Source organism: Lepidochelys olivacea, assembly GCF_965140295.1.
Source record: "Lepidochelys olivacea isolate rLepOli2 genome assembly, chromosome: 9".
Lineage (NCBI taxonomy): Eukaryota > Metazoa > Chordata > Testudines > Cheloniidae > Lepidochelys > Lepidochelys olivacea.
The window spans coordinates 53,365,074-53,391,860 of record NC_140419.1 but is presented as its reverse complement, the minus strand read 5'-3'; the positions used below and the strand labels follow the sequence as shown (position 1 = coordinate 53,391,860).

The 26,787-nt window shown below is 51.7% G+C and overlaps 1 protein-coding gene across 1 annotated transcript; it reads right to left on the bottom strand.

The window, feature by feature from the left end:
• Positions 1 to 7,408: 7,408 nt before the first annotated feature.
• Positions 7,409 to 24,977, bottom strand: AMOTL2 (angiomotin like 2). Its single transcript, XM_084638610.1, has 10 exons — positions 24,833 to 24,977; positions 21,005 to 21,837; positions 17,258 to 17,522; positions 14,813 to 14,957; positions 14,233 to 14,325; positions 12,189 to 12,484; positions 11,536 to 11,828; positions 11,027 to 11,238; positions 10,536 to 10,715; positions 7,409 to 9,445 (listed from the first exon to the last, which is right to left on the bottom strand). The coding sequence occupies exons 2-10, from the start codon at positions 21,751 to 21,753 to the stop codon at positions 9,387 to 9,389; spliced, it is 2,292 nt and encodes a 763-aa protein (XP_084494736.1). The 5' UTR covers positions 21,754 to 21,837; positions 24,833 to 24,977; the 3' UTR covers positions 7,409 to 9,386.
• Positions 24,978 to 26,787: the final 1,810 nt, after the last annotated feature.

The window sequence follows — 26,787 nt, the reverse complement described above, 5'->3', positions numbered from 1 at the left end:
CTGTTAATATTTCCTATGCTACAGTCAAACCACGGCCCTGTTAAGACTGGTCCAGGAGACTTGTGTGTGAAATGGGAGCGATCACTCCATAGCTGACACTCAGCCCTCAACCTCAAAGGAACCCTGCACAACACCTTCAAAAGAGGAGCCTGGGAGCTTACTTTCATACCTTTTCTAGACACTAAACATCCTGGACTGAACAGAGACTCTGGATTTATGGCTCACTAGTTACACCAATTTATAACCCACTCACCCCTCTCAGCTCCTGCCCCTGCTTTCCTTCCGGTGACAGGAGGGGTGTTAATGGGCCACTGTACCTTGAATGGTCCCTTGAAATTTGTGCTGACCACTTACGCTAACCAATCTGGTCCACCTTGTATGTAGTTGTGACACTCCGAGTAGCTGTTCCAGACCTGAAGAAAAGCTCTGTGGGCTGGAAAGCTTCTCTCTCCCCACCAGAAGTTGGTCCAGTACAATATATTCCCTCCCCCACCTCATCTCTGGAAAAGGAGACAGGCACTGCTTTGAAGAGTTTATGGCCTGGTGTGGAAGAGGAAAGAGAGAGGTGTGGTGACTTGCCCAAGGTTACGCCCCTGGTCAGTGGCAGAACTGGGGCCAGCAGTCCCAGGTCAGCGCCTATCCACTGGAACACGTTGCCCTTCTCCCAGGGCTCAGCCATGTATCTGTACATGTTGTGCAGCACGGCATTCTGCAGCGTCCCAGAGGGGCTGGGAATGCAGGGGACAGGCAGAGAAGGGCTGGAGGGCAGATGCTATTGGGAGAGTGTTTCCGGGGGGCAAGGGCTGTCGAAGGAGTCACGGATTCAGAACACGGACTGAACAGAGGCTCTGGCAGTTTGCCCTTCAGTACCTGTGGTGGTCTGGGAGGGGAGACCTGCCCAGCTGCTGCAAGATGGCAGAAAGTGCTTTACTGCAGGGACTAATGGAAGTCCCCAGAGGTGCAACTAAAGCTGAACATTTTGGGGGTATTTGTTCTATGGCTCTCCCATTGCTGCTGACTCATGGCCTGCAGTCCTACTCAGAAATGCCTTGGTCCTACTCAGAAATACCTCTGATACCCCATTCCTGGCTCCTCCTGGCTAGGGGCTAGGCTACTTACTGGGCTGCGCACTGATCTTTCATTGGTGTGGATAAAGAGCCTCTAGGGAAGAGGCTAAAAGCAACAGGCCCATTTCACTTAGGTCCTACAAACAGCTTCAGCTGGGATTTTTATTGAAGTAAATTGCATGGGCTTAGCTCACCCGGATTACTGCTGAGTAGGAAGAGCCAGCAGCGAGTTTGTTTTTAGCGTTCCTTTCTTCAGCGCAATCATCCTGTTGGCTCTTTAGCCGAATTCCTCAGGTTAATCTTGGCACATACCAGGACTGAATGCATTGTTAATGGTTACAGATTAACTAGCAAGGTCAGTGTCTGTGGGACACAAACTGTACTGCTGATGCAGAAAATCTTAATGGACCTTAACATGTCTTTTTGGAACAATAACATTCCCTGCCCAGAATGCTGCTGGGAATGGGATCACCACTGTGCCAGCATGGCTAGTGAGAAGTCAATACCACCATGAACTCAGTGGGACCATGCTCCCTGGGTGCTGTCGCTGGGTAAGTGGGATTTGTGCCACTGGTGACAACTCTGGGGCAAACCACAGCCATCTGGGTATTCCCTGGTCTCTGAAAAGGGGTGTAGAAATGAGATGGAGGTGGGGGACAGATGGGCTTTACCTAAAATACCTCTCCCTGGACGCTAGTGACATAAATCTTCTGGCTGAGGGGCAGGTTCCCTCCCCAAGCAGCAGCTAGAGGCATAAACCATCCATGCAAAATGACCCTTTGGCACATTCACAGGAGAACAGACTGTCCTGGGGCCCAGAACCAGGACCTGCAGGTAGCTGGGGGGTCGGATAAGTAAAGAAGCCTCTAAAGACTTGACAGTGTATATGTGTATTTCACAGCTACAGGCTTGCTTGTTTTTATCCCAGGAGCCTCAGCCGACACAGTAAGTGTCTGCTAACAGAGACCCCAGCTCAGCAAAGCACTTAAATCTCCTAGCTCCCACCCCAACCTTGTTCACCCCTCCAGTAACAATTCTCCATGCAAAGCGCACACAGCGTATTTACCCTCACACCCCGAGGGCAGGGCAATGTCATTCTCCCCAGTGCGCAGATGGAGGACTGAGGGTGAGACAGACTGAGTGACTTGTTACTGTCGCACAGGGAGGTTGTGACAGTCCAGGGACTTGAAGCCAGGTCTCCAACCTGAAAGGCTAGTGCCTTAAATAGTGGGCCCTCCTTTCTCTTGGCTTAAGGTTGCCACAAAACTGAACACCCTTGTCCTGCCCCCTGCCCTACCCTCCTCCAAGGCCCTGCCCATGCCCTGCCCATGCCCTGCCTCGTCTCTGAGGCCCCACCCCCGCTCACTCCATCCCCCCCTCCCTCTGTCACTTGCTCTCCCCACCCTCACTCACTTACTCATTTTCACTGGGCTGGCTCAGGGGTCTGGTGTGTGGGAGGGGGTGAAGGCTCTGGCTGGGGGTGCGGGTTCCAGAGTGGGGCTAGAAATGAGGGGTTTAGGGTGGGGGAGGGGATCAGGGCTGTGGCGGGGGTTGGGACACGGGGGGAGTGAGGGCTCCAGCTGGGGGTGCAGACTAGGCTGGGGCTGAGGGGATTTGGGGTGTAGGAATGTGCTCTGGGCTGGGACCAAGGGGTTTGGAGGGCGGGAAGGGGATCAAGGCTGGGGCAGGGGGTTGGGGCCTGGCAGAGAGTCAGGGGTGCAGGCTCCGGGTGGCGCTTACCTTAAGCAGCTCCTGGAAGTAGCTGGCATGTCCCCACTCTGGCTTCCATGTGGAGGTGCGGTCAGGCGGCTCTGCGCGCTGCCCTGTCTGCAGGTGCCACCCCTGCAGCTTCCATTGGCCGCGATTTCCGGCCAATGGGAGCTGTGGAGGCAGTGTTTGGGGTGGGGCCAGTGTGCGGAGCCCCCTGGCTGCCCCTATGTGTAGGTGCCGGAGAGGGGACATGCTGGCTGCTTCCCAGGAACCATGCAGCATGGAGGCAAGTAGGGAGCATGCCAGCCCCGCTGTATGGTTCCACCAACCGGACAGTCAATGGCCTGGTCAGCAGTGCTGACCGGACCCACCAGGATCCCTTTTTGACTGGGTGGTCTCTTCAGAAACCGGACACCTGGTCACCCTATCTTGGCTTGATGTTCAGAACATGCTTAAGTCCTTTTGGTTTCAATGGCACTTGCTTCCCCACACCCGGGGCTGGATCCTGGTGGGAGGCAATGCTAGCACAGATGTCTCACCTGCGGAGAACTCCTGACCCAGGTTTGAAAGACGAGGGTATAGTAGGAATTCCTATGTCTAAGAATGGGCTTCCCTTTACTTATAAAATGCAGTGGGCTGATTTTATACACTACATATTGTCTGGTGTCAGAGTAGCGGCCGTGTTAGTCTGTATCCGCAAAAAGAACAGGAGGACTTGTGGCACCTTAGAGACTAACCCATTTATTTGAGCATGAGCTTTGGTGAGCTACAGCTCACTTCATCGGGTGCATGCACTGGAGCAGCTTTTGGAATTACTCACACAGTGAGCAGACACGTTCTGGAACGCTGCCAAAACACAGGTTGCGGGGAGGCTGTACAAGCCTACCGTAAAGCATCACCAGGCGCTTCCCGCTCCCACATGCTGGGTGGTGAAGTGGTGAGTGCAAGCAGCCCCATGGGCGGAGCCTGCCTGGCCATGCCAAGGGAAGGCTCCAGATTGCCCAGAACAGAAGCCCACATGCCATGTCCTTGCTTGGAGCATGGTGACCCTGCTGGCAGCGCAGGTGCCGGTTGTGGAGTCCGGTGGCACGAGCTGCTGAGGACACAAAATCCATAGTAGGGCCGGAGGGTGGAAGAAGGTGGCTGAATGTTCAGTCAGTGGCACGAGCTGAGTGGCTGGGCATTGCTAGCAGCTTTTTGTGGGTGACACCCACCCTGCCTCCCATCTCCGGAGCCAGTGCGGAAGCGCGCTTGAGCCCAGCAAGCATGCAAACTATGTACCCAGTGAGCCGGGCGATGGCAGGGGTGGAGAAGACAGGGATGTTGAAACAAAGCGCACTTGCTGCCTTCTTCCACATGCAGGCACACGCCCCACTGTGACATTGCGGAATTTATTTATTTACTTTCATGACTTGCCCTGGTTAAAGAAAAACTACAATGAGTGGTTCAAATACCTGAAACACCTAGACAATGGAGGCAGAGTAGTGCAGTAAGCAGACACCGGTTTGGGAGTCTGGAGGTCCCCATTCCTGGCTCTGCCACAGACCTGCAGGTGACATGGGGCAAGGCACATGCCTCAGCTTCCCCTCTCACCCTTTGGTGGTCTTGTTTACTTAGGCTATCAGCTGTTTGGAGCAGACTGTCTCCCACTGCATACCTATGGGGTTTAGCACAAAGGGGGTGTGGTCTTAGAAGGAACCTCTAGGTACTGCTGTCATATAAATAATAGCAAACATTTACTATCAAAAATTTCCTTTGTTAGTCTCTAAGGTGCCACAAGGACTCCTCGTTGTTTTTGCTGAAAGTTTTAGGAGTCTCCACTAGTTCTGGCTGCCTTTGGTTTTGGGTCACATATTTGAAGGCACCTTGGGTGAGGTTTTCATGAGTGACTTAGGAGAACAGGCTCCACTGACTCTAAGTCTTTAAGGGTATGTCTCCACTGCAATAAAAAACCTGCAGCACAGAGTCTCAAACCTTGACTTGGGTTCCCAGGGCTTGGGCTGTGGTGCTGCACCATTGCAGCATAGATGGTCAGGCTTGGGCTGGAGGATGGGCTCTGAGACCCTGCGTGGGGGGAGGGCTTCAGAGCCAGAGCGCCAGTTTGAGCCACAACATCTACACCACAATTTTTAGAACTGCAGCCCAAGCCTCATGAGCTCATGCCAGCCGCCCCGGGCTCTGAGGCTCTGTGCTGTGGGGTTTTAATCCCAGTCCAGACATACCTTTCAGGTGGTTTGGACAGTTATAGCCCAGGTGTCTTATCAGGGCATCGCAGGTGATGTTTTCAAAGGAGTTAGGTGCCCAAACTGGTTTCAAATTCTGGGGCAGTTGGACACCTCACTCCCTTAAATCCCGCTGCAAATCCCAGTGCAACACACACACAATCAGTTGGAAATATTCTCAGCGTAGGTGTGAGGCTTGCAGTGGGGGTGGAGGGGATATTTCAGCTATAATTCCCCTACTGAAAGGAGTTTTCCTACTTTATATTCCCAGCTTGATGCATAAGGAGCTTGTGTTTCTAACACCACTGTGAAAGGCATGTACCATCCCCATGCACCCCCTTCGAGCCAGGTGCAGCACGACAAGTTCACTCTGCCTTGATTTCTCCAATGGGGAGGTGAATAAGTTCCCCAAGACTTTTATGTATCAAACAGCATCCTCACCACCCCCCTGCTCTGAGGGGCTAACTTAGTAACAGGAAGTTCACAGAAACATAAGGAAGTCCTTCATCAAGGCTGCTTAACGGGGGGCAAGCTCCATCTATCTGAGTGCATCTGTCCCACACCCCAGCCCTTTAGCTGCAATGCACTCCCAACTTTGGGTCCTTTGCCAGAGCAATGCCCTTCCTGCTGACTGCAGCTCTTTTCCTGGCTGCACACAGCACCTTGCAGGCTGCACCTCCTGCAGCTAGCTGGGATTTCCCTCCCAGAGTCTCTCTTTTCCACCTGGGAGTTCCCCTGCTCTGTTCCCTGGAGCGTCTCTCTAAGAGACTCCTCTTGTTAGGAGCAGCTTCCCTTTCATCCCAGCCCAGGTGCTCAAGATTCAGGGAACTGCCAACCAGCCGCCTGGGAAGTTCATTGCTTACAGGGGGGCTGGCCACAGGTAAAGGGGGCCAGTGCTCCAGGGCCACCAGCGCATGCTGTGAAATGAAATGGACAATTATTGCAAAACAGGCTCTCTCCCCAAACCAGGGATTTAATGGGCAGCTTGTCAGTTACAAGATCTTTCTCCTCCCAGGTTTTGTCACCATCCCTCTCTTATGGGCAGGCTCCACGGTTTTGTTATTTATAATCCCTGAAAAAAATGGTATTTTTAAAGATTTTCCCTTCCCTCCCACAAAGCTGAGAATGAAAACCAGCCAGTCCCTGCCTTGCCCCCAAATATGAGCTGCAACAAGGATATCATCCAACTAGTTTGGTGGGAGAACCTCCAACAGCCAATGCAGAGCCCTGGGTATCTTTGCAATCAGACCTCTGGGCATGCACTCCATACCTGCGAGGCAGGCCATTTAGATACACTGTAGAAGAATCCTATGTGTTGAAGCAATCAGGCCCAAATTCATGAAGATGATTAAACAGGCGCATAACTGTAAACATGAAAGTAGCCCTATTGACTTCAGAGGGATTACTCATGTTTAAATGCTGTCCTGAATGGGGGCCTTGGACAGCAGGGGTTTGTGTCTTAGTTACAAGTCTCTTTTAGTTCCTTGCCTGCTCACACAAATGAAACTAGGAGGTAGAGAGCAAGGCCTGTACTCTCATGGGCCAGCTCCCAAAAACACACAATGGACTTCAGACAGAACAAGAGGTAGACAGGCTTGTAACCCAAAACGAAGATGAGGGGTGGGTGGGTGGGGAAGAGGTTCATGTTGGGTCTTCTAGCTGCGGCATATGTACGTTTTCCCTAGCCCCTACCTTTAAAATTCCAACATGGCTACGTGCTTGTGGGGGCAGCTGCTGCTTAGTGGGGCAGAATTGATGCAGCATGTTACAGAAGAAAGAAAAGGAGGACTTGTGGCACCTTAGAGACTAACCAATTTGAGCATAAGCTTTTGTGAGTAACAGCTCACGTCAGCTCACTTTCATTCCCCAGGGAGTTGTAGCTGTCGCACAGCTGTTCCAGCCCTCTACACCAACATTCCACACAAAGATGGACTACAAGCCATCGGGGATATTGTTCCTGATAATGTCACGGCAAACCTGCTGGCTCAACTTTGTCCTCACCCATAACTATTTCACATTTGGGGACAATGTATACCTTCAAATCAGCAGCACTGCTATGGGTACCCCATGGAGGTTATTCTTCAGTTGCTTGAACACACCTCAGTTGTCTCAAAGGGACATTTTCATGAGTGTCGGCTTCATTACTTGAAACTGACATTTTGTCTAAAAGGGCTGTACCTATTACACTTCCAAAACAATACATAAGATTGTGATAATTGGGAAAAATTGTTGGGGAAAAATATATCCTTTGTTAATGAGTGCATAGGGATTCAGATCTCTCAACATCTGTTCCCCGCTATCTTAGAGACCCACACTGTAGAGTGAGAAGGCAGCACCCCTTTGTCAATATTTATTTTTTTATTAAAATATTGTTATACCAAGTGGAATGCTACAGCAATCTCGGTATAGGACAGCATAACAAAACAGCCAGGTTTACATTTAAATACTTAAGATAACTTAAAAACGCACAAACGAAAAAAACCTCATTGTCTTTGGCAGAAAAAAGTTCACAGCACAAAAAAAATACTTAAAGAAATACCAATATTAATATAAAATATATTAAGTTGTTTTTTTCTCTTTCATAGTTTTTGTTTCGCAATTGTAAACAATGCACCAGATCCAAACACATTTTTTACATGTCTGGGGGAAAAAAATAAAAAAATGCAGTTGTCCAGCAAATGCACAGATGTTTAAAGGAAGTATATATTTATATATGAAGGCCAAGGGAAGAAAGCGTTGGAGTTCAGTGGATTGAGAAACTCTCAATTAAAATCAGAATTGGCTACTGTCAAAAGCCAGCTGTCAGTAGACAAGGGGGTGTATGAGAACTGTGAATAAGTGAGTGAGTATATCTCGGTGCAGTTCCAGGAAGGGGGGGAAATCAACTCCTCCACAAGAAAATCAGACATGTTTGTTTCACATTGGGAGTGTGTTTTTTCATCTCCAGTTTCATTCCCCTCCCTCCCCCCATCCACCCTTAACCCTCTTGTTTATTTTTTTGCATAAACACAAGCTCCCTTCAGCTGAAACATACACAGAGCTTCTGGTATTTATAAAGGCTTCCATCCTGCAATCCTTTACCCTCTTGAGCACTGTGTTTGCACATGGCCGTGAATGGTGCTACTGATGCATACGTCATGAGAGTCTGAGTCTGGTGCTCGGGCAGCCTCATTTAGCTCTTCTGATTTGATAGAGCTGTTCTGATTTACATCAGCTGAGGATCTGCTCCTTCCCCAAATGAGAGCAGCTCAGGAGCTCAAACACATACTCAGCAGGTATTGAAACAAACAGAAGGGAAATTCCAGTTGGAGGAATCATGGGAAAGTGCCCCAAAGGAAATGGAATCTGATGGATGCCAATGAGGGATATTTAACTCTGGCTCTCTAGGCCTGTGCTTGTTCTCTTCCTCCATTTCATATCCTGTTTGTCACCAAAGGAGAGACAAGCGAGGGAGGGTGAACGGCTAAGGGGCGAGAAAGGTTCCACAGAGAGCAGGAAATGGGGCAGGAGGGACAAAGGCCATGGCAGGGAGGAAATTGAAATGATAAATACAGGGTTTGCTTTTGTTTACAAAACAGGGAGTTATTTACAGAGCCTGTCCTGCCCCCTCCCCTCACCTCCTCACACACCCTAATGGGCTGCAACCTGCCAGCACTGCAGCCTCCCCAGGAGAAGTGCCTCTGGGGACCAGCCACTGGGCACCAGCTGGCTACGCAAAAACACCTTCACCCAAAGCATTTCCAGTCCTCTCAACAGGAGGGGAAAGGTGGGTTGGGAGGCATGGGGAGGGGCAGGAATTCTGGCCTCGCCAGCATAATACAAGAGCTACTCCCAGCAGCTTGACCTTGGAGAGCGGGTACCAACAGGGTGTCCAACGAAACAGGCACGCCCGTCCTTCCAGGATCAGTTTCTAGCAATGCTCAGCATGCTGCCCTCCTCCAGGTCACAGATGGGGAGCAGGGGAGGGCTCTGTGCCTCTTCACTTTCAGACCCTCCTTCCTTCTTTCCTGTGACATACCAGCGACAAAGGGAACTTGGGACAGTCCTTCCCAAGTACAGGTGCACTGCACATGGGCTGGCCCAACAGGGTAGATGGAACAAGTAGCAAATGAGCTCTGCTGTGATGGAAAGTGGGCGAGATAAATGGCAGCTGATGGATGCAAACCACAGCGGCAGCTTCCCTCCCAGCCCTCGCTGTGTGGCTATGCTGCATGCTCTCCTGCAGTCCTGCACCCAAACTCCTTTTGTCCAGGAACTCTCCACACCACAAGCCCAGCCAGGATCCCAGTAACCGAATGGCTCCTGAATCGGCACTTTCCCCAGCAGATCTCTCCTCTGACCAGGCCAGCGTGCAGGGACAGAGAGGATGGTGGGCACCTGCCCTTCCTCAGATTAGAATTTCCACCATGTCTGACAGGCTGATGGTCCTGGCAGCAGACATGGTCTCTGCAAGGAAACAAACCACCTTTAGATTGTGAGCTCTCTCTAGCTGGGACTGGCTCCTGCTTTTATGTCTGTGCAGCACCTAGCACAATGGAGCCCCGATGTGCCCCATGGAAATGCAAACATTTACAACAGGGCCATTAGATTTACTTGAATCCATAATGAATAAATAAGACAGCTTGGGCCCAACCCCTAAAGCATGACAAGTGATTTTGGGGGCCCACCTTGTTTCAGACAGCACTGAGCACCCACCCTCTGAGGATCAGACCCTTTTAAGGGGTCTTCAGCCAGGCCCCCCCAAATCACTAGTCACTTGTATAACCCTAGCCCTCTCCCCTCAGCCTCTCTGCTGTGGCCCATGCACACAACCATCACCAGCGGTTAATGCAAACCAAATGGCATGTCAGAGCCAACCCAGCTCCCTGCGCTCACTCGAACCCCGCCCCCTTACACTGTCAAAGGGAGAGTACTTGGCTGCTGGCTTTCCACTGGCTGCAGGGCCTGGGGCAGGGGGCGGAGAGAGGAGCATGGGGATTCTTCTCATGTTTGTGGTTTTCTCTACAGATGGTAAAGCCCAGGAAGAACGCTGCACAATTAGCTGGGGGTGGGGTGGGGTGGGAGGGAGCTTCTCCGATTCCTCCCTCCTGACTCTAAAACCATTAGCAGAAAAACCGGATTCTCCCACTGAAGGGCAGGGTGAGTGTGCTAGCCTGTGGCGTGCTGATAAGCTGGGCTTTAGTTCAGATCTGCAGGCCCAGATCAAAGCCCAAAGGAATCAGTAAGAGAGAAAACCTTTGAGACAGTCTCTTTCCTCTGGTCTTTCCCACACTCTTCCCTAGTCCACGCCCCACCTAGCCCTACAGCGTTTCATCCCCACTGTGTATCTCGCACTCAGGATTAGTCACTCTGGCAGGAGGCTGAGTCCTGGCAGCCAGGGTGGAGTAACCAGCTCCTTGCTCACCCCTCAGCTATGCAGGGCTCATACGGCACCCCTAGCAGAGGGAAGGAAGGTCTCTGGGTTCACCCTGGGCACAGCATTGCAGGGATTCTGCAAGCACATATTTGCCAGGGCAGCGGGGCAGGCAGGACTTACCCATGGAGTGCGCTGGGCTGCTGTCGAGCTGGGCACCAGGTCCCTCGCCCAGACTGCCGAGGCTGCTCTCAGGCACGCCATCCGTCTGGGTGCTCCCATCTTTGCTGCCACGTTTGGAGTGGAAGGGGAGAGGGCTGCAAGGAGATGGGCTGGGCGTCTCCTCCACCAGGACTTTGCCTGCTGAAGAGAGAGGAGCAGCCACCTTTAGATTTTAAATACTGAGGCAAACTTGATTGGCTCTGGGCTCTTACTGGCTTTAGTGAGCCAGGCCTGACCTGACTGGCAGCCAGCCAGCCAGCCAGCGAGCTCCATTTCTATGCTATGTTCCAAGGCTCTCCCACCAGAAAACACCCCAGCTCAGTGCAACGCTTCTATCCTTTGGCATTCAGCTGGAGGAAAAACAGCAAAGGGAGTTTTCAAGTGGGGCTTTAATGCTAACTGAAGGGGCAAGTACCCTGTGACTCCCTCCCCACAGGTGAGACTCCTCTTACCTGGACTCCCTCTGGAAGGGCCCTCGACCAACCGTTCACTGTGGGTGGCCCCCGGCCAATTCTGGGCCCCCGAGGCAGCAAAGACGGATGGCACAGATTTGGCTGGCCGAAGGGAGCCCTGCAGAGTCTTGCTGGGATCCTTCCGCGAGCGCTGCTGCAGAATTTTGATGACTGCATCCTTCTCCAATATTTGGGCATGAAGTGCTTTTAACCTGGTGAACGCAAGAGCAAGGCACAAAGTGAGAGAGATGATGGTGATTTTATTCCAGAGGGTGTGACATGCTTCAGCAAATCCTTCATCGTGTGGTGTTCCCTTAGCATCACGGCCACGGAGACTTCGCTCCGTCAATGCACATGGCAAGGACACTTATTTCCCATGGCTGCTGATTGGCTTCCCAGATGGCCAGTTTCCAAATGCTCAATGACAGGAGCGACATAAAAACCCCAGGACTGATGATAATGGAAGGCCAACAAAAAACATGCCCTGTGAAGCCACATGGAGGACCTACCTGTTTTCCATCTCCTGGTGCTTGTGATTGGCCAAGAGGAGATCCTCGTCAAAGCTGTTATTGGGGGAGTGACGCGGGGAGTGGTTGATGATAGTCGTGTCCCGCTGCGCAGCAGCGGTGGCAGCTGCATCCATGGCAAACTGCCTCATGGTGCATTCCTCCAGATACTTCTGCTCCCACTTGGTCATGTCTGCCTCCAGGGCTAGGATCTTTTCTTCCTTCTCTCTCAACTGTTCGGCCAGCATGTGGGCACTCAGCTCTGGGGATCCTCCAGTCGGGGCTCCCACCTGTCTCTGCATTAGCACAGGAAAAATGACACACAGCATGAGACTGAATCACAAAGAGAAAGGTCCCTTGAGTACAATGATCAGAGATGGGCCCAACCTGCACAGTGTGGCCCCAGAACCAGGTTTCTCCAAATCCTGGGGATACTTGGATTGGGCTGCTCTTTAACCATTACTCTGTGCCCCATCCTCAGGCACATCTGGGCCTTGCCTGCCCGAGCCCTTCCGTGCAACCTGCCCCCATTGCAGCGCCACAGCTGGCAGGGCTCGTGCCGCAAGGGGACTGGTGCCACCAGTGTTCTGAGCAACCGTCTCACTAGCCCTGCTTTGCTGCTGGCCTCGCCCCTGGTTCCATGAACTCCTCCTCACCTGCTGGGCCCGCAGCATCTTCAGCTCCTGCTCCAGGCGGGTGCGGAGACGCAGTTCCAGCTGCTCACGCTTTTCGCAGGCAGCCTGGAGCTGGCCCAGGGCCTGCTGCAGCCTCTCCACCTTCTCCACGTACGCCCGCTTCCTCCTCAGCTCGTCCTCGGTCTTAGCTGCCCGTGTCTGGGCGTTGCTTAGAGCCTGCTCCAGCAGCTCCGCCCGCCGGCGCTGGTCCTCGTTGGCACTGCGCAGTCGTGAAATCTCCCGCTCCAGCTTCTCTTTCTCCTGCTGGTGCTCATAGCCTGGAAAAGGCACAAGGAGCAAGTACGTTAGTTGACGGCTGTAGCTGCTCCGTCCACTCAGGACGTTCCCAGCTGCAGTCATTTCATTCTAGTGCATATCGGAGGGACTCCGGCTCAGAGCTATCGCATTAGGTTCTGGCATTAGATATGATGGACAACTGTCATGAGAAAATCTAAATGCCTGCTCTGAAAATATCTGCCCAGGGAGAAGTCGCTTGTTCCATCCCGCTGATGCAAACGGGCTCCCAGTCTCTCTCCCACTGAGAGGTCTGTGCTGCCAGTGTCTGTCCACTGGGGGTGGGAAGGGAAGGGCAGTACCATTAGTACCACATGATATATGTGGGGCCACGCTGGGCCACTGCCAGGGAATCAGCTGCCATGGTAAAGAGCAAGAAAGAAGAAAATTCCTTAAAGGCTCAGTTTTCACAATGCTTCTTAGTCCTACTCTACCACTCCTGCTATTGCAGTCCTAGGCGCCATACAGCTCTGCCAACGTAACGCCACAGCTATTCCACATGGTTCTACAAGGCAGTCCTCTCCTGCCTTGTAACACCATCGCTAGTCCAGTCCCAGGGTCTCTCCTCCCCAATTAGTCCGCCAACTATATTGAAAGGCATGGCAGATTCATCACATGACCTGCCACCCACTAGGCAGCTGGCTCCTTGCACAGGCTTCCTTGTTTAAAAACCTGCAGGCTGGTGCTCCAAAGCTGCACACCACCCTCCCTTCAGCCTCGTCCCTGGCAAACTCAGACAAATCCTGATCCAAATGGGTGCCACTCCACTGACTTTAATGGACTTTCACCCATTCACCCCAGCAGAGGACTGGCCCATAATCTCCCAAAGGAGCCACACCAGTGATGGCTTCTCTGTGGGCATTAAGAGGCAACCACTCAGAAGGCCAAGGGAAAGAGCCGCGGTTAAGGACACATTAATGCCACCTTTGACAAAGGTCATGTCCGCATGAGAAAACGGGCCTAAAACCCAGGATAGTGCAATGTGAGCAATTCCTTCCCAATCAAAGGAATCAATCCCTGTCCCCGCCCGCAGGAAAAGCGTTCACCCCCAGGGCTGCACAAACTTCCCTCCTGAACTGGCTCCGTTCCACCAGTACAACTTCCTTGGATGGACGAGGCCTAAGCTGAAGGGACTCAGCAACTTTCAGGGAAGGGAAGGCGGGTGGGAACGATGGCAGCCTGGGGCTGTACCCCCTTTCCCCTCCCTTGGCTTTTTGTGGGCATTTTGCTGCCAGCCGTGGAAGTGGAATCAAGCCAGGAAGAGACTGTCACGGCTATTCCCAGCCTCTGGCAAAAAACGTTTTCTCCTTAAAAAAAAAAATTTCCAATGCAAGAGAGAAAGGGCTCTAACCTAGGTCTGGGATTTGGAGTGGCGGGAGTGTGGACTGTGTGCTGGAACAGCCAGAACAGCCGCTGGAATGCAAAGAATCCAGGTCACACTGATGGCTGCTGTGATTAATGGCCCTGCTTTGAGTGCCAAGAACAGCTTAGCTCTCCCTGGGGAATGGCAAAAGCTTCCAAGAGAGGATCCACCTCCTCTCCTATCTTAAAGGGACCTTACCCTTCCTTCCTCTCCCTCCCAACACACCCACCCCGAAAGCATGCCAACATGCCTGATCCACCAGGCCACAGAGTGACAGGGCACTGCGCAGCAGGGCTGGCCGTGCAGCTAGCCATGCAGACACAATTGCACAGCACCTCCTCTGTGACCTAGCATTCCCCCGGGACTTACTTTGTGCAAGCAGTTTTGCCACAGTCCCCTGGCTGCCTTCTGGGTTCTCCTGCTGCTTGCTGGCCAGCTGTTTGTTTGCAGATTCCAACCGTTCTGTTTCAGATTAAATATACAGAGATAGAATTTTTAGAATTTAATTGACTGGGAACAGCCTGGTTCTTGGATGGCACAGGTGGTATTAGACACCCATCTTGAAACTGAACCTCCCCGAAATGCTCCTGATGTACCAGGAAATGTGTCAGAAGACAGTTTGCTGGGGATCTGTCACCAGAGATGAGGGTCACAAGACTGGGAACAACAAGGGGAAGTCACAAACTGGTACTGGATGTGGCCTCAGCAATGGGATCAGAACAGAACTAGGTTATACAACATTAGGCCAAGTGTGTGCACTGAACAAAGGCCTACACTGCTCAAGTGGCTTATGGAGGGAGCACCAATGTGGGGAGTCTTCGCCTGGGGTACAGCATGTTTCTAACAACAGTGATCTTCTCTCAGGATGCATGAGCCCAAAAAGGAGTGCACCCAAGAATTGCCCTTTCCACTCTCCCTAGCCCCTGTCTAGTGCTGTCCAGTTTCTTACCTTTCAGATCCCGGTTGAAATCCTGAAGCCGCCGCATCTCCCCATCCTTCTTGTTCCTCATGGTTTTCTCCAATGCCTCTCGCTTGGAAGATGCCTTCATTAGGTTTTCGTAGTCCTCGGAGATTCGCTGAATCTCTGTTTCCAGCTGTGGGGGGAAGAAACAACAGGCTGAAGTTAAACATTCTTGGGATGGGGAAAAGACCAGAGAAGATGGCTGGATGGCACCAGCAGATGTTTCAATGTGAGGTGCACTGCAAAAGCAACACCATAAGCCAACATGGCTGCAGTGTCTGTCACCAGTAAAGGGCTGGGTTTAAGTCCCACACTAGGAGACTAGTGACATGAGTCTGGTGGTCTCATCCTGCTCCTTACTTGTGCACAACACACGACTCATGGGCCCTGCTCAGACAAGGTCTGAGCACTGGAATGAATGACAGGAGCCCTACAGGTCAGGACTGAGGTGCAAAGAAGAAGCTTGCTCACTGCCCACCTGCACTTGCCTTCCCCATGCAAGTCCGTGAGCATTACACACACCAATAGGAGAACAACATACACCTTCTCACTCAAACTGCAAACCACCCCACGCCAGCAGGCATCACCTACAAACGGCTTTGCAGGGCACCATTAGACTCCACAATGATTTGTATAACTGTACCCACCATGCAGTGCTGCTTTCCCATCTGCCTCCTGAGCAGCCACTCGAAAGGCCCATTTATTATAAGCCCACTGCAACGACACCATGCTCTTTGGAGACTTTGGGCCTGGGTTTAATTTAAGTCAGTTCTTTTTAAAAGGCACCAATCATCTCCAGAGATAAAACTCCCCAAGCTTCTCCTCCTTCCCCAGCTTCCCACAGAGAAGCACTTGCCTTTTCCTTCCTGGGACCCTTGGATGTTCCACCTCTTCCCAGGTAAGGAGATAGCTCTGCTGTCTCTCCACCCCCTGAGGTTGCCCTCTTGGAGCAGCTCCTCTTGCAGGAGCAACCTTTCCATTTTCAGTGGTGGGATGGCTGCTGCAAGTGCATGGAGAGTGAAAGTTGTGCCATAGGGGCCTGAATCACTCTGATAAAGCTTCCTGGTACACAGTCCCTCCTATTCCTGGCTGGCTCTGGCTTCTTAGAGTGCCCTTCCCTTTGGCCATGTGGAAAGGTCAAGCCCTTATGTCTGTAACACTAAGGGATCAGAGACCCTCCTGGGTCTGTCTTACTGCGATGAACCTGATGGCTGATACAAGCTGTGCACACATCTAACTGGATTATGAAACAAACTATACTGGAGAAGTTCTATCATCTCTCTCCACACTGCCTCCACTCTTCCTCTCACTGCCACTCCATCCTGCCTACCGGGTTCCTGGCCTCCTCCCCAGCTCCAGCACATGCCTCTGTCTCCCCACCTCTGCAAGCCTGCCACGTGCCCCTCCCAATGGCCCGTTTGTTCTAAGGGGAGAGGCTTTCCCCTTGGCTGTGGCTGGGCTGGAACAGGCCTCCCCTTGTATGCCTCTGCACAAAGGGCTTTCTGTGGCGGCCCAGTATAGACCCCAAGGGGAGGGACGGCCAGAGAGGGCCCAACTGTTAACACAGACGGTGAATGGACTCTTTTTTATCCACCCAACAACTGCCTTGGCTGAGGACCTGTTGTGCTGTGTGCTTCTGAGCCACAGCTGTTCAGAGGGACGGCAGGAGGAGAAAGCTGTGACAGGAGAAGAGATTAAACATATGAAAGGGGATGAATTTTCTCAGCAGCTGTCTGCTCTTTCTCTAGGAAAGAAACCAAACAAAACCCCATCCAGAGAATGAAGCCAGGACCACAAGGAGCTCGGCTGACAATGAGTGAGATGTAGTGCGAATGCAAGCGAAGGACAGGCAGGCACTGAGCAAGCTTCCTCTAGAGCCCTCTCCAGGCTCTTCTATCCTGACCTGTGTAATTACCTCGCTGTCCAGTTCCTGGTCTTCTCCAGAACTCTGCCAATGCACCTCAATCCTGACAAAAGCGGGATGACTTGTGCACTGTCTCTTTAAACCCGGCACACAGAGCTAGGCAGGAGGGGGCTGGTGGAGGTTCTAGAGAGAAGCTCCACAGTGAAGCAGACAGAGTCACTTCAGGGCTAACACTGTGATAAAGCTCCTTGTTCATCAATCCTACAGTTCCCGGACACAAACCGAGTCTGTCCTGGACAGACTGCCTGCCAGGCTGTGTTATCGCAGATGAAAAACAGCCAGTGAAATGAAAGCATCCAAGTCTCATTTCAAATGAAATGTTGGACATGCAAACTTACTGCTCCTGGCAGTCCTGCCCCCTGCCAGGGTCTCGAGCCTGCTGTATGTTGCCCCAAGGCCCAGATACTCACAGGTATCCAATGGGAGTTAGCGGCCTGCATACCTTTGAGGAGCTGGGCCCTAGTGCTTTGGTTGGAAAGACTGGTTGGGTGATGGCTCCGTGCATTTACCTTCTGAATCCGGCTCGCTTTTTTACTGCAGCTCTCAAGCTCCCGCCGCAGCTTTTCGTTTTCCCTCTGGAGCGTCTCACTCTCCCTCAGCAGCTTCTCTTTCTCCCTCAGGACTGTCTCCATTTGGGCCAAGTGGCTGCTGGCCGATGCGGCTTGGGCTGTCATCAGAGCCTCCATCCCAGCTGGTGTAAGGGAGCCCAGCGGGCCGTGACACAGAGCAGCCTGCTGGGGCAGGAAAGCCTGGGACATATGGGCCTGCATCACCCTAATAGAGGTCACAAAAATTCAACAGAGACACTCAATAGCATTGTTCTGTGCCTGCCAGGACACACTGTAAATCAAGGATAAGAGATGGAGTGACCTGCGTGGCTGGGATGGCGTGCCACTGAGTGGCTTCTGGAAATATCCAATCTCCTTGAACCCCTGGCAGGGATTGTCTTTTTGTTCTGGATTTGTACAGCACTTAGCGCCATGGAGTTCTGGTACCATAATCAGGGCTCGTGGGCACTATGGTAACACAAACAAATCATACATCTGTCGACAGAGCTCCCGGGAGGAGGTTTTCATCACACCATTTTAAATATTTACTTGAACCTTAAGGGGAAAAACATAACCCGGGAACGTCAGAAATCTTTGAGGCCGCCCACTCTGCCCCGGGATGAGCGACACCATCTCATTTAGGGTTGTAGCACATGCAGCCACGCATATATGGAACTCTTACAATATCAGATTCATAGGGCAATCTTTAACAATCTCCCAATGCATCTTTCCAACAGAGATCAAGGCATGCCTGTTTTTCAAAGTATAGATCCCATGGCAATTATTAGCCCCACTTCTCGGCCACAGAATACGATTTCAAAACCACTCAACATTGGCCTAACTCTGCTCTCACTAAAATCAGTGGTAAAACTGCCATAAACTTCAGTGGGAGCAGATCTAGGCCCGTGCTGAATGCTTTTGAAGATCCCACCTACAGTATTTGGTAAGATGCACCCTTGTACGTCACTTGCCTGTCAGAGAGTTTATGTAAAATTTTCAGAAGCACTTAAATCACTGAGGCGCCTAAGTTCCATTTTTAAAAAATGATTTAGGCACTAGGACCAGATTTTAAAGGGATTTAGGCACCTAAAGATGCAGATTAGTGCCTAGTGAGATTTTCAATAGCATCTAAATGCCTAACTCCCATTGATTTCAAGAACCAGTGGCTTTTAGTGCAAAGCCACTTTTGAAAATGGGACTTAGTCACCTAGCTCCTTTTTTAAATTTTATCCTTTATTTCTAATCCATGTTTAAAAAGAAACTTTATACCACTCAACACCATCACCCCAGTGCTTAAGAACACAATAAGAATACACTTATCAGGGACAGCCAAGCATAGTGAAATGTCACCACAGAACTGCCCCCTCTCTTATCAAGCTCCTGGAAGTTAAGGAAATGCCTATTCCCCTAAGCAGCAGTGCCAATTACAAGGGAGGAACATCCCCCTGCCCCAAAGTTCTTCCACTTGCTCACAGTTCCACAGGCTGCAGAACTGGCAGGGCAGTGATCACTTTTCATCAGAGATCCTGTACTAATCAGTATGGCTGCTGCTGGAGCAGTCCAGAGCTTGGTCACAACACCACTGAAATTTGACCTGGCCACCCTTCTGTCCAGCCAAGGGGTGGCTGGGCCAAATGGTGGAGAACAGGGGAATCTGCCGAGATTGCAACTTTTGGCATTGGCTCATGCACTGTGCGAGTAAGAGGGGAGACTCCCCACTGGCTGAGGGAGACCCTGGTTGCTTACAAGGCGAGGAGAGATGAGTGGGGACCAGAGCTTGTCCTCCCCCTCTACGGAATATCTGAATTGACACCACTGCCCCAAGGTGATCCCTTATTAAAAGTAAACCATTAATAAACATGTCCTGGACTTTGAGGGAAAGGCATGCTAAGCAGACCAAACACTGTTATAGGGACATTCTGTTTTAATGAATCTTTAAGGCAACTGCTAAGAGGGCAAAGATACCATATCCCCATGCCAACTTGGCCACCCTATGGGAGTCTGACCATCAGGTGCTTCCCAGAGGGCACCATGGCTGCACATGACCCAGGGCTGGCTGTAAATGTGGGGCTGCATTCCTGGAAAGCGATTTGTAAGTACGTCTTCCTTTCTGCCTGCACCCCTCCCCTCTTTGTTCCCTCCAAAAGAGAGCACTTCCTGTCAGCGATATTATCTCTTCCTGTCAGCATTCACTCTGGCTTGCCCAACAGCACACACTGCTACTCAGCCTTCCACCTTTCCCAACCGTGCAGCTAGCTGAGAAGTCACAGGGAGAGTGGGCAGCTGGAAAATGGTGGGTGGTGGAGAAGGGAGAGAACACCCAGGGGGAACACGCAGGGTTTAAAGAAAAGGAGTACTTGTGGCACCTTAGAGACTAACAAATTTATCAACTTCATGAAAAAAACTCGTCCAGATGCAGACAGACATCATCTTTCTTTCCAAAAAATTTGTTAGTCTCTAAGGTGCCACAAGTCCTCCTTTTCTTTTTGCGGATACAGACTAACACGGCTGCTACTCTGAAAACTGTCATTACACTCAGGGTTTAGTTTCTCCTCTGCTACTCTGTATTTCCCTTGTTATAAGCAACCAAAAAGCGCTTTATGATGTGATCAAATTGCCAGGCAAAGCGGAATGCATGATGCCCTAAAGTGGCGAGGACCCATAACACCAGAGCTCTATGTAGGCTTCCACCGTTAGTGACACAGGTCATAATGCTAGCAAGGCCCTGTACACAGATGGTGGATCTGCTGAAAAGGGTTAGGCACTTTTCAGCCAGCATTAACACTCCACTTACCAACCCTATGCTGCAGCCAAGAGAAGCGGGACCTCAACTGCCAGTGTAACGGAGAGCATGGTTCACCCTTAGGATTGCATTGGGTGCAAGCTGGGGGCAGACTCTGGGCTTTGGCATTTGCAAAGTGGATGAGGGCAAAGCCCGGTATCAAGGGGGTGGTACGTGGCTAGGTACAGATTTGTATTTAGCAGGGCTCCCTCTGGGAATGTTTGGTAAGAATTCATCACTTTCACCTTCCTCTCAGTACAGAAAAGAGAGTTCCCAGTGTCCACGTGCTACTCAGCCCTCAGAGTCTGCACGCCCTCTGGGGACAGCACTGGTAGTTTTCCACATAGCAGGGCCTGCTTCCTCTCTCCCTTCCAAACTTAGCCATTTCCTGATTCAATTCCAACTTCTAAAATAATCAGAAATTCCACTCAGAACACAAGGGGAAAGAGGCTGTGAAGATACAACTTCATCTGCAAAACAATTGGTCTAATTGAGCCCTGGCATAGCCACCCCAGAGACAAATACAGCCCATAAGCATCAAAAGTCAGACTGCAAGTCCCCTTCCCCACCCATTTCTGCCCCACAGAACAGGGCAGCACTTCCAGAGTCAGCAAAAGGTAGATTGATCTGGGGCAAAGTAAGGATTCATGCAGCCAGGGGATGAACATTGTAGTGTCCCTACAGCTCATCTCCTTATTCTGCAACACGCGGGTTTCTCTGCTTATGCAACCAGCCTTGGGCATCAGAACCCATAGGGCTCCCCAGCCACAGCCTGTCTGCGAGCCATGCGGTGTAGCAGCAACATACCCGAACCCCTTCCCATGTGGCTGTCGCAGTCCCAGGAACTGAGTGCACGCCAGGAAGGAAGGGACTGGCAATGCATGCTAGCTGTGAAGTGTGAGGTGCTAGACAAATGTTGTGGTTACCTGACTTCAGGATGCTGAAATCCTGGCCCTTCCCTGGAGCAGTGCCTGGGATCTGCCAGGTAACCAACTGCAGGCTCCTGTGGGGGGATGATGTAGGGGTACTCTGGAGGGGGACCCCGTGGCTCCATCCCCTCGGCATGCTGCCCTCTTGGGGCTGACAGCTGGAAGTGCCTTGACAGCTGGGGATAACTGTGGGAGGAGCTCATGTGGTTCTGGGCCTTGGCTCCATTCCTCTCCAGCGACATTTGCATGAGGCGTTCACTCAATGACCTCACATGCCCATGCTTCAGCTCCTTTAGTGACTCGTCCTGCCGCTTGCTGCTGCTGTCAGGGGCATAGGCCCTGCGTTGGCCAGGCTCAGCGGGGGCACCTGGACAGGGCACCCCAGCCTGCTGTCCTCGCTGTGAGGCATAGTACTGGGAATGCACTTTGGCCTCCTCATAGGTGGGGAGCTCCTCGCCCTTGCGCTGAGGCTGGTGGAGCCGATACACATTGTTCTCCAGGTAGATGTGGTCGCAGTGGTGCTCCTGGCCCTGGGGCTCCTGCCGTGTGGACTGCTGGACCATCTGGCTCTCTTCTTGGGTGAGACTTTCCAGTGAGGAGCGAGGGCTGCCCGTGCTCCCACCTCCACGCAACGCCTGCTGCTGAATAGCCAGCAGCGTGCGGTTCTCTGTGAGGTTCCCGTACCTCAGCTGCTCCTGGATGAGCCGGTGCAGGACCGTCCCAGAGGAATCCTCCGCCGTCCTCATCCTCAGCTAGTCGATTGGCAAGGGGCTGCCACCAGGAACAGTAGACACAATACAATCCCAAGGATCTGGCAGCACCCAAGGAGCCTACAAGAGACGAACACAGGAATCAGGAGGCAGCTCTCAGTCAGGGGTTTGCTCATTACATATTTTCAGAAGATTTATTTTGCCAGGAGTCCCATTGTGGCACTCTGCCAGGAAAGACGCAATCCACCCTTTAGTCACAATACTGGTATCCTAGCAGAGCGGAGGAGGGGAGGGGGATTCTGAACAACATCCCATCCCTTTGCCACCATTAGGAAGGGCAGAGCCAGACCCTGGCTGAACGCTAATTCCATGGCAGACCCTTGGCAACCCTGTGGAGGCTGGAAGTGGACCATTCCTGGCAGGCTCAGTTGCAGGGAACTCAGCTCTCATGCAAAAAGCCTCCCTGCCCAGCGCTTCAGTGAGCCGCTGAATCGCCATCTCATCTTAAGCATCCTAAAGGGGGCAGCTCTTGGTGGGGAGTGAGGAATGTCAGCCATGGGGATCTCTGCTGGCTTCCCAGTGGGGTGAACGGCCTCAGCACCTGGGCTTAGCATGAGTGCATTTGAGATTCAGCGTGACTGCTCTGCATAACTTGATTTACTACTCTGGAAAGACCAGGTCACAGGATCCTAGGAACTTGTGCAGCCAGAACCCCTTTTTTTGGTTCACTTAGTGTGTGTGTCTCTCCACATGTGCCAGGCGAGGTAGCCATGGGAAAAGCTGTGATTGCTGTCTAAGAAATTCATTCAGTTCACTGACCAGAGTGAAACTCATTATCCAAAACAGTAGGCCAATGCAGGACTTTTAGTGAGACTCCTGTTAGTCTAGCTTTGATTGTGGGGCAGGGAAGAAGTTCTGCTAAGTGTAATGAAGATGGTGCTCTGAGCTCAATCCACCATTACACAAAATATCCTAGACTTGGCACGCCCAAGTTACACTGGCAGAGAATGTTCCTGTGTAACCTGCAGGACAGCAGCTACAGTCCACAAAGCAAGAGGATTTCAGTCGCCAGTACTTTCCGTCTCCTTAAAGAAGGGAGACTTGTCAAATTTGGGCCAACACTTAGAATTTGTAAATGGAAGCTCCTACAAAACCTAAAATCAACAAGAGTGTATCCACAAAACATTTCTTGAACAATTCCCATAAGATCTAATTGTTTGAAACAAATAAACATTCTCCCCCTCACATTTGCAAACATTGCAATATTATAATCCTGAATGAGTGTGAAATTGGCTCAAAAGTGACTGTGAGCAAAAGTGAAAAGGGCTCATCTACTATCATCACACCAGTGGATCACAAAATATAATAAAAGCTTCATACGAACAGTCACATAAAATAAACCTGATTTTCCTGATTAACAAATTTATTTGAGAAAACAGAAATAGTCTCTAAGGTGCCACAAGTACTCCTCGTTCTTTTTACATTGTTATGGTGTTTTATGTATGTATGTATGCACCCATGCTTTTCATACATTTACTGAATTTTAAATATAAAACACTTATCTTAAATGAATCAGCCATAACCTGGAGTCACCAATGTGGGGGTAGACCTTAAAAACATTCTCACAACCTTTTTGCTGTCTCTGGCAATCAGAAACTTCAGCTGTAGCCCAGGTTTGTGCATGGCTAGTAATTTACTGAAGAGGGATGCTTGCCAGGGAAGTTATATCACTGTTTTTAAGTTGCATGTCCTCCTCTGAAGGCAAACTTTCAAGCAAGTGAATTCCTAAATAGACATTTGATCACCTGTTTCTAGTCCCATGCTAGTGCATGTGGGTTGGCAAAGGGAGATTGCTAATCTCATATTGCTTCATACAAACATACCTCAAATATTGGTTCCCAACACATTGGTTCTTGACCAGGTTTTCCCTGAAGGTGAAATTAGGAAACTCTACACAGACTACCTTTCCTGAGCCTCATTTCAATGCTGACTCAGACCTCTGAGATTTAAAGCTAACCCCAGACTGCCTTTGGTGAATCAAAATAAAAGAACCACACATCCCCTTCAGTTTCACAAACCCTGGTGCGTTCTCACAAGGAGGAAGTATGAAATATTGGGTCAGGAAGCATGACTAGATAGCTAGGAAATTGGAGAAAACATTCCTTACCCCACCCCCGCTATATGTGCTCCTCAACCTTTTACTATTAGGGAGGATCACTCCTGAATCCTCAGCTGGTTTTTAATGTGGTTGCCTGCCTTTATTCCCCTCCCCATATTTTTATACATTTATTTAATTTTGAAGTGACAAGAAATTCCCTTAATGGCATTCAGCATAACCTGAATGAGCAGCATCAATTAAGAGAGGATCATTAAAAAAAAAAGGAGAGAGAGAGAGACAACTCAAACTCCAGTTGACAGATTCTAGGAAATTCAAAGACGATCCAGTGAAAGAACAAGGGTTTGCAACCCAGGAGATCTCCCTGGAAAGCTTCAACCGGCTGGGAGGTTACAGTAGGGTTGATGTTAAACAGCGAGACATTTCTGTGGCAGCATCCCATGGGAAAACCCCTTTTTTTGCCTTTCCAAACCCACTAGGTGTAAACTAACGCACCTAGCTAGAGCGCATTCAGCAATTGCCATCGGCAGAGCGGTGCTAGGGCCCTGCCTCGCTGCCGCTTTGTTTTCCAAATCGTTCAGCACTGACATCACCCGGGTTTGGATTGCAATTAACATTCCTTCTAAGTGAGAACGAGCTCATGGCTGCGGCAAGCATTTTCCGAGCAGGACAAAGAGAATTCTCCAGCTAGCTGGGGGCACAAGCACCTGTGACTGCAAACGAGCTCGGCAAAGCCCTGCTTACCCCCACTCTGCTTACGATGGGTCACAACCCAGGCGCTCTCGGGGGCTTGCAGGAATCACGGGTCACACGCTGCAGGGGAAGGAATGTGGGGAGCGAGAGCTATGGAAAGAGGGGGACCCCGCAGGCTGACGCCCACGGAGCGCAGGGAAAACAGCGTTCCCAACCCGAAGCGGCACGCGAGCCAGGGACGGGGAGTCCGAGATCTCCCCTGTGGCACCAGACACCGCGGGAATGGCAGCCCGGAGCGGAACTCACCGAAGCAGAGCAGCCTTGCTGCAGAGCCGGGGGAGGAGAGCCTCGCTCCGCGCTCGGCCGGCTCGCTGTGTGCGTGCGGCTCGCAGAGATCCTGCCCCCGCGGCTGCTGGCAGGCACTGAGCGCCGCGCCGGCCCCCGCCAGCTGTAATGAGAGCCAAGGAGGCTGGGCTGCGCGAGCGGCTGCTATGCCAGGAATGCGAGAGTTTCAGGTTCCCCCGGGATCAAAGCTAACCACAAATAACCTCTACGCCTCGGCAGCCGCTGCGCGGCGTGGCCTGCAGGGGGCGCAGCCGCGTCTCTCTCTCGCGCACACACACACACGCGCGAGCGCGGTTACCGCCTGCCTGGCTCGCTCTGGGTTAGGATCCGAAGCCTTGCAGCGCTGCTAGGCCGAAGCTGCTGAGTCCGCAGCCAGCCTGGGCCCAACCCTTCGGGACCGCCAGGGCTGCTCTAGGCAAGGAAAAGTTTTCCCGGTGCCTGGCGGGGCCATGCTTTCTGGAGCGGACCCTTTATACAGCAGGGAGATCTGTAGGAGATGAACCAGGGAGGGTTGCCAGTTTGTGTTGGATGTATTCCTGGAGGTTTCAGCCCATGACATAATCCAGAGAAACACCTCAGACATGGTGGATTTGGGACCCGTCTCGGGTTATTTACTTGCAATACCATGTGTGCAGACAGCAGTAGCATGGAGGGCTCCCTATTGTGCTGGGTACAGCACAGATACTGAGAGACAGTTCCTGCTCCAAAGGGCTGATCATTTAAAAAGACAAGACAGACAAAAGGTGGGAAGGGAAACAGAGGCACAAAGACCTGTCTGAGGTAATACAGCAGGGTGGTGGAAGTGCTGGGCCTGCAGCCTTATGGCTCCTGACCAGCACCCTCTGAATTAGAACATGCTTCTGCCTCAGTGAAGTAACTTCTTGGGGCTGCCACTACAAGGCAACAAAGAGCCACGCTCACCTTGTACGAGTTACACCACTGAGACGTGCCCAATCCAACTGCATGTGTTTCTCAAAGCCCCTCATGACTCAGAAATGTGCCATAGGAACCCAACAGGGGGAATGCTGTGGAACATCATCACATTGTAAAAAGGGGAGCTTGGAATGGAAACTATTTTGCAGCCTTCATTAGAGCAGTCGCCTCTGCCATGACTGCTATTCATGCGTGGCACGTGAACTGCTAGCTGGGGGAGGCTAGCCCAAGCCTTGCCCCTTCCACCCGAGGCCCCGCCCCTTTCGCACTGCACCTCTGAACCCAGAGCCCCCCCAGGCTGGCTAGTTCCCACAGCCTTCCCAACCCTGGGAAGGCGCGTGGTGTGGTCCCAGCCCCTGGAGTCCAGTGGCACCACTAAAGCGGGACCACGCCTCGCTGTTTGGGGAGGCACAGCCTCCCCCATACACTGCCCATGCTGCTATTACTGTGAGTTTGTTACTAACATGATTGTCTTCAGAATTAAAGCCCCAGTCTTCCGGCTGGGGAATGATGGTCCACTGGTGAAGGTGCTAGCCTGGGCAGGCCAGGGTCTAACTCCCTGCTCTCCCACAGACTCCTGGGATAAGTCACTTGGCCTCTCTGTGCCTCAGTTCCCCATCTCTAAAATGGGGATAATAGCCCTGCCCTGCCCCACAGGGTTGACGGGAGGGAGGATAAATACACCTTGTGAGGTGACTCATAGACTTCAAGGTGAGAAGGAACCATTGTGATCCTCTAGGTCAGGGGTTCTCAACCTTTTTCTTTCTGAGGCCCCCCTCAACATGCGAGAAAAACTCTGGGGCCCAGTAGGGGTGGTGGAGCAGGGGCTTCCGGGCCAGGGGTGGGAACCCTTGAGCATAGGTGTAGGTTGACTTCTATTTTGGGGGAAGGGCCGGCAGGGCTCGGGCACAGCAGGGTCCAAAGTGGGAGCGCCACCTCCACTCCTTGACTCACCTCAGCAGGCCACCCATCTGTCTCGGGCT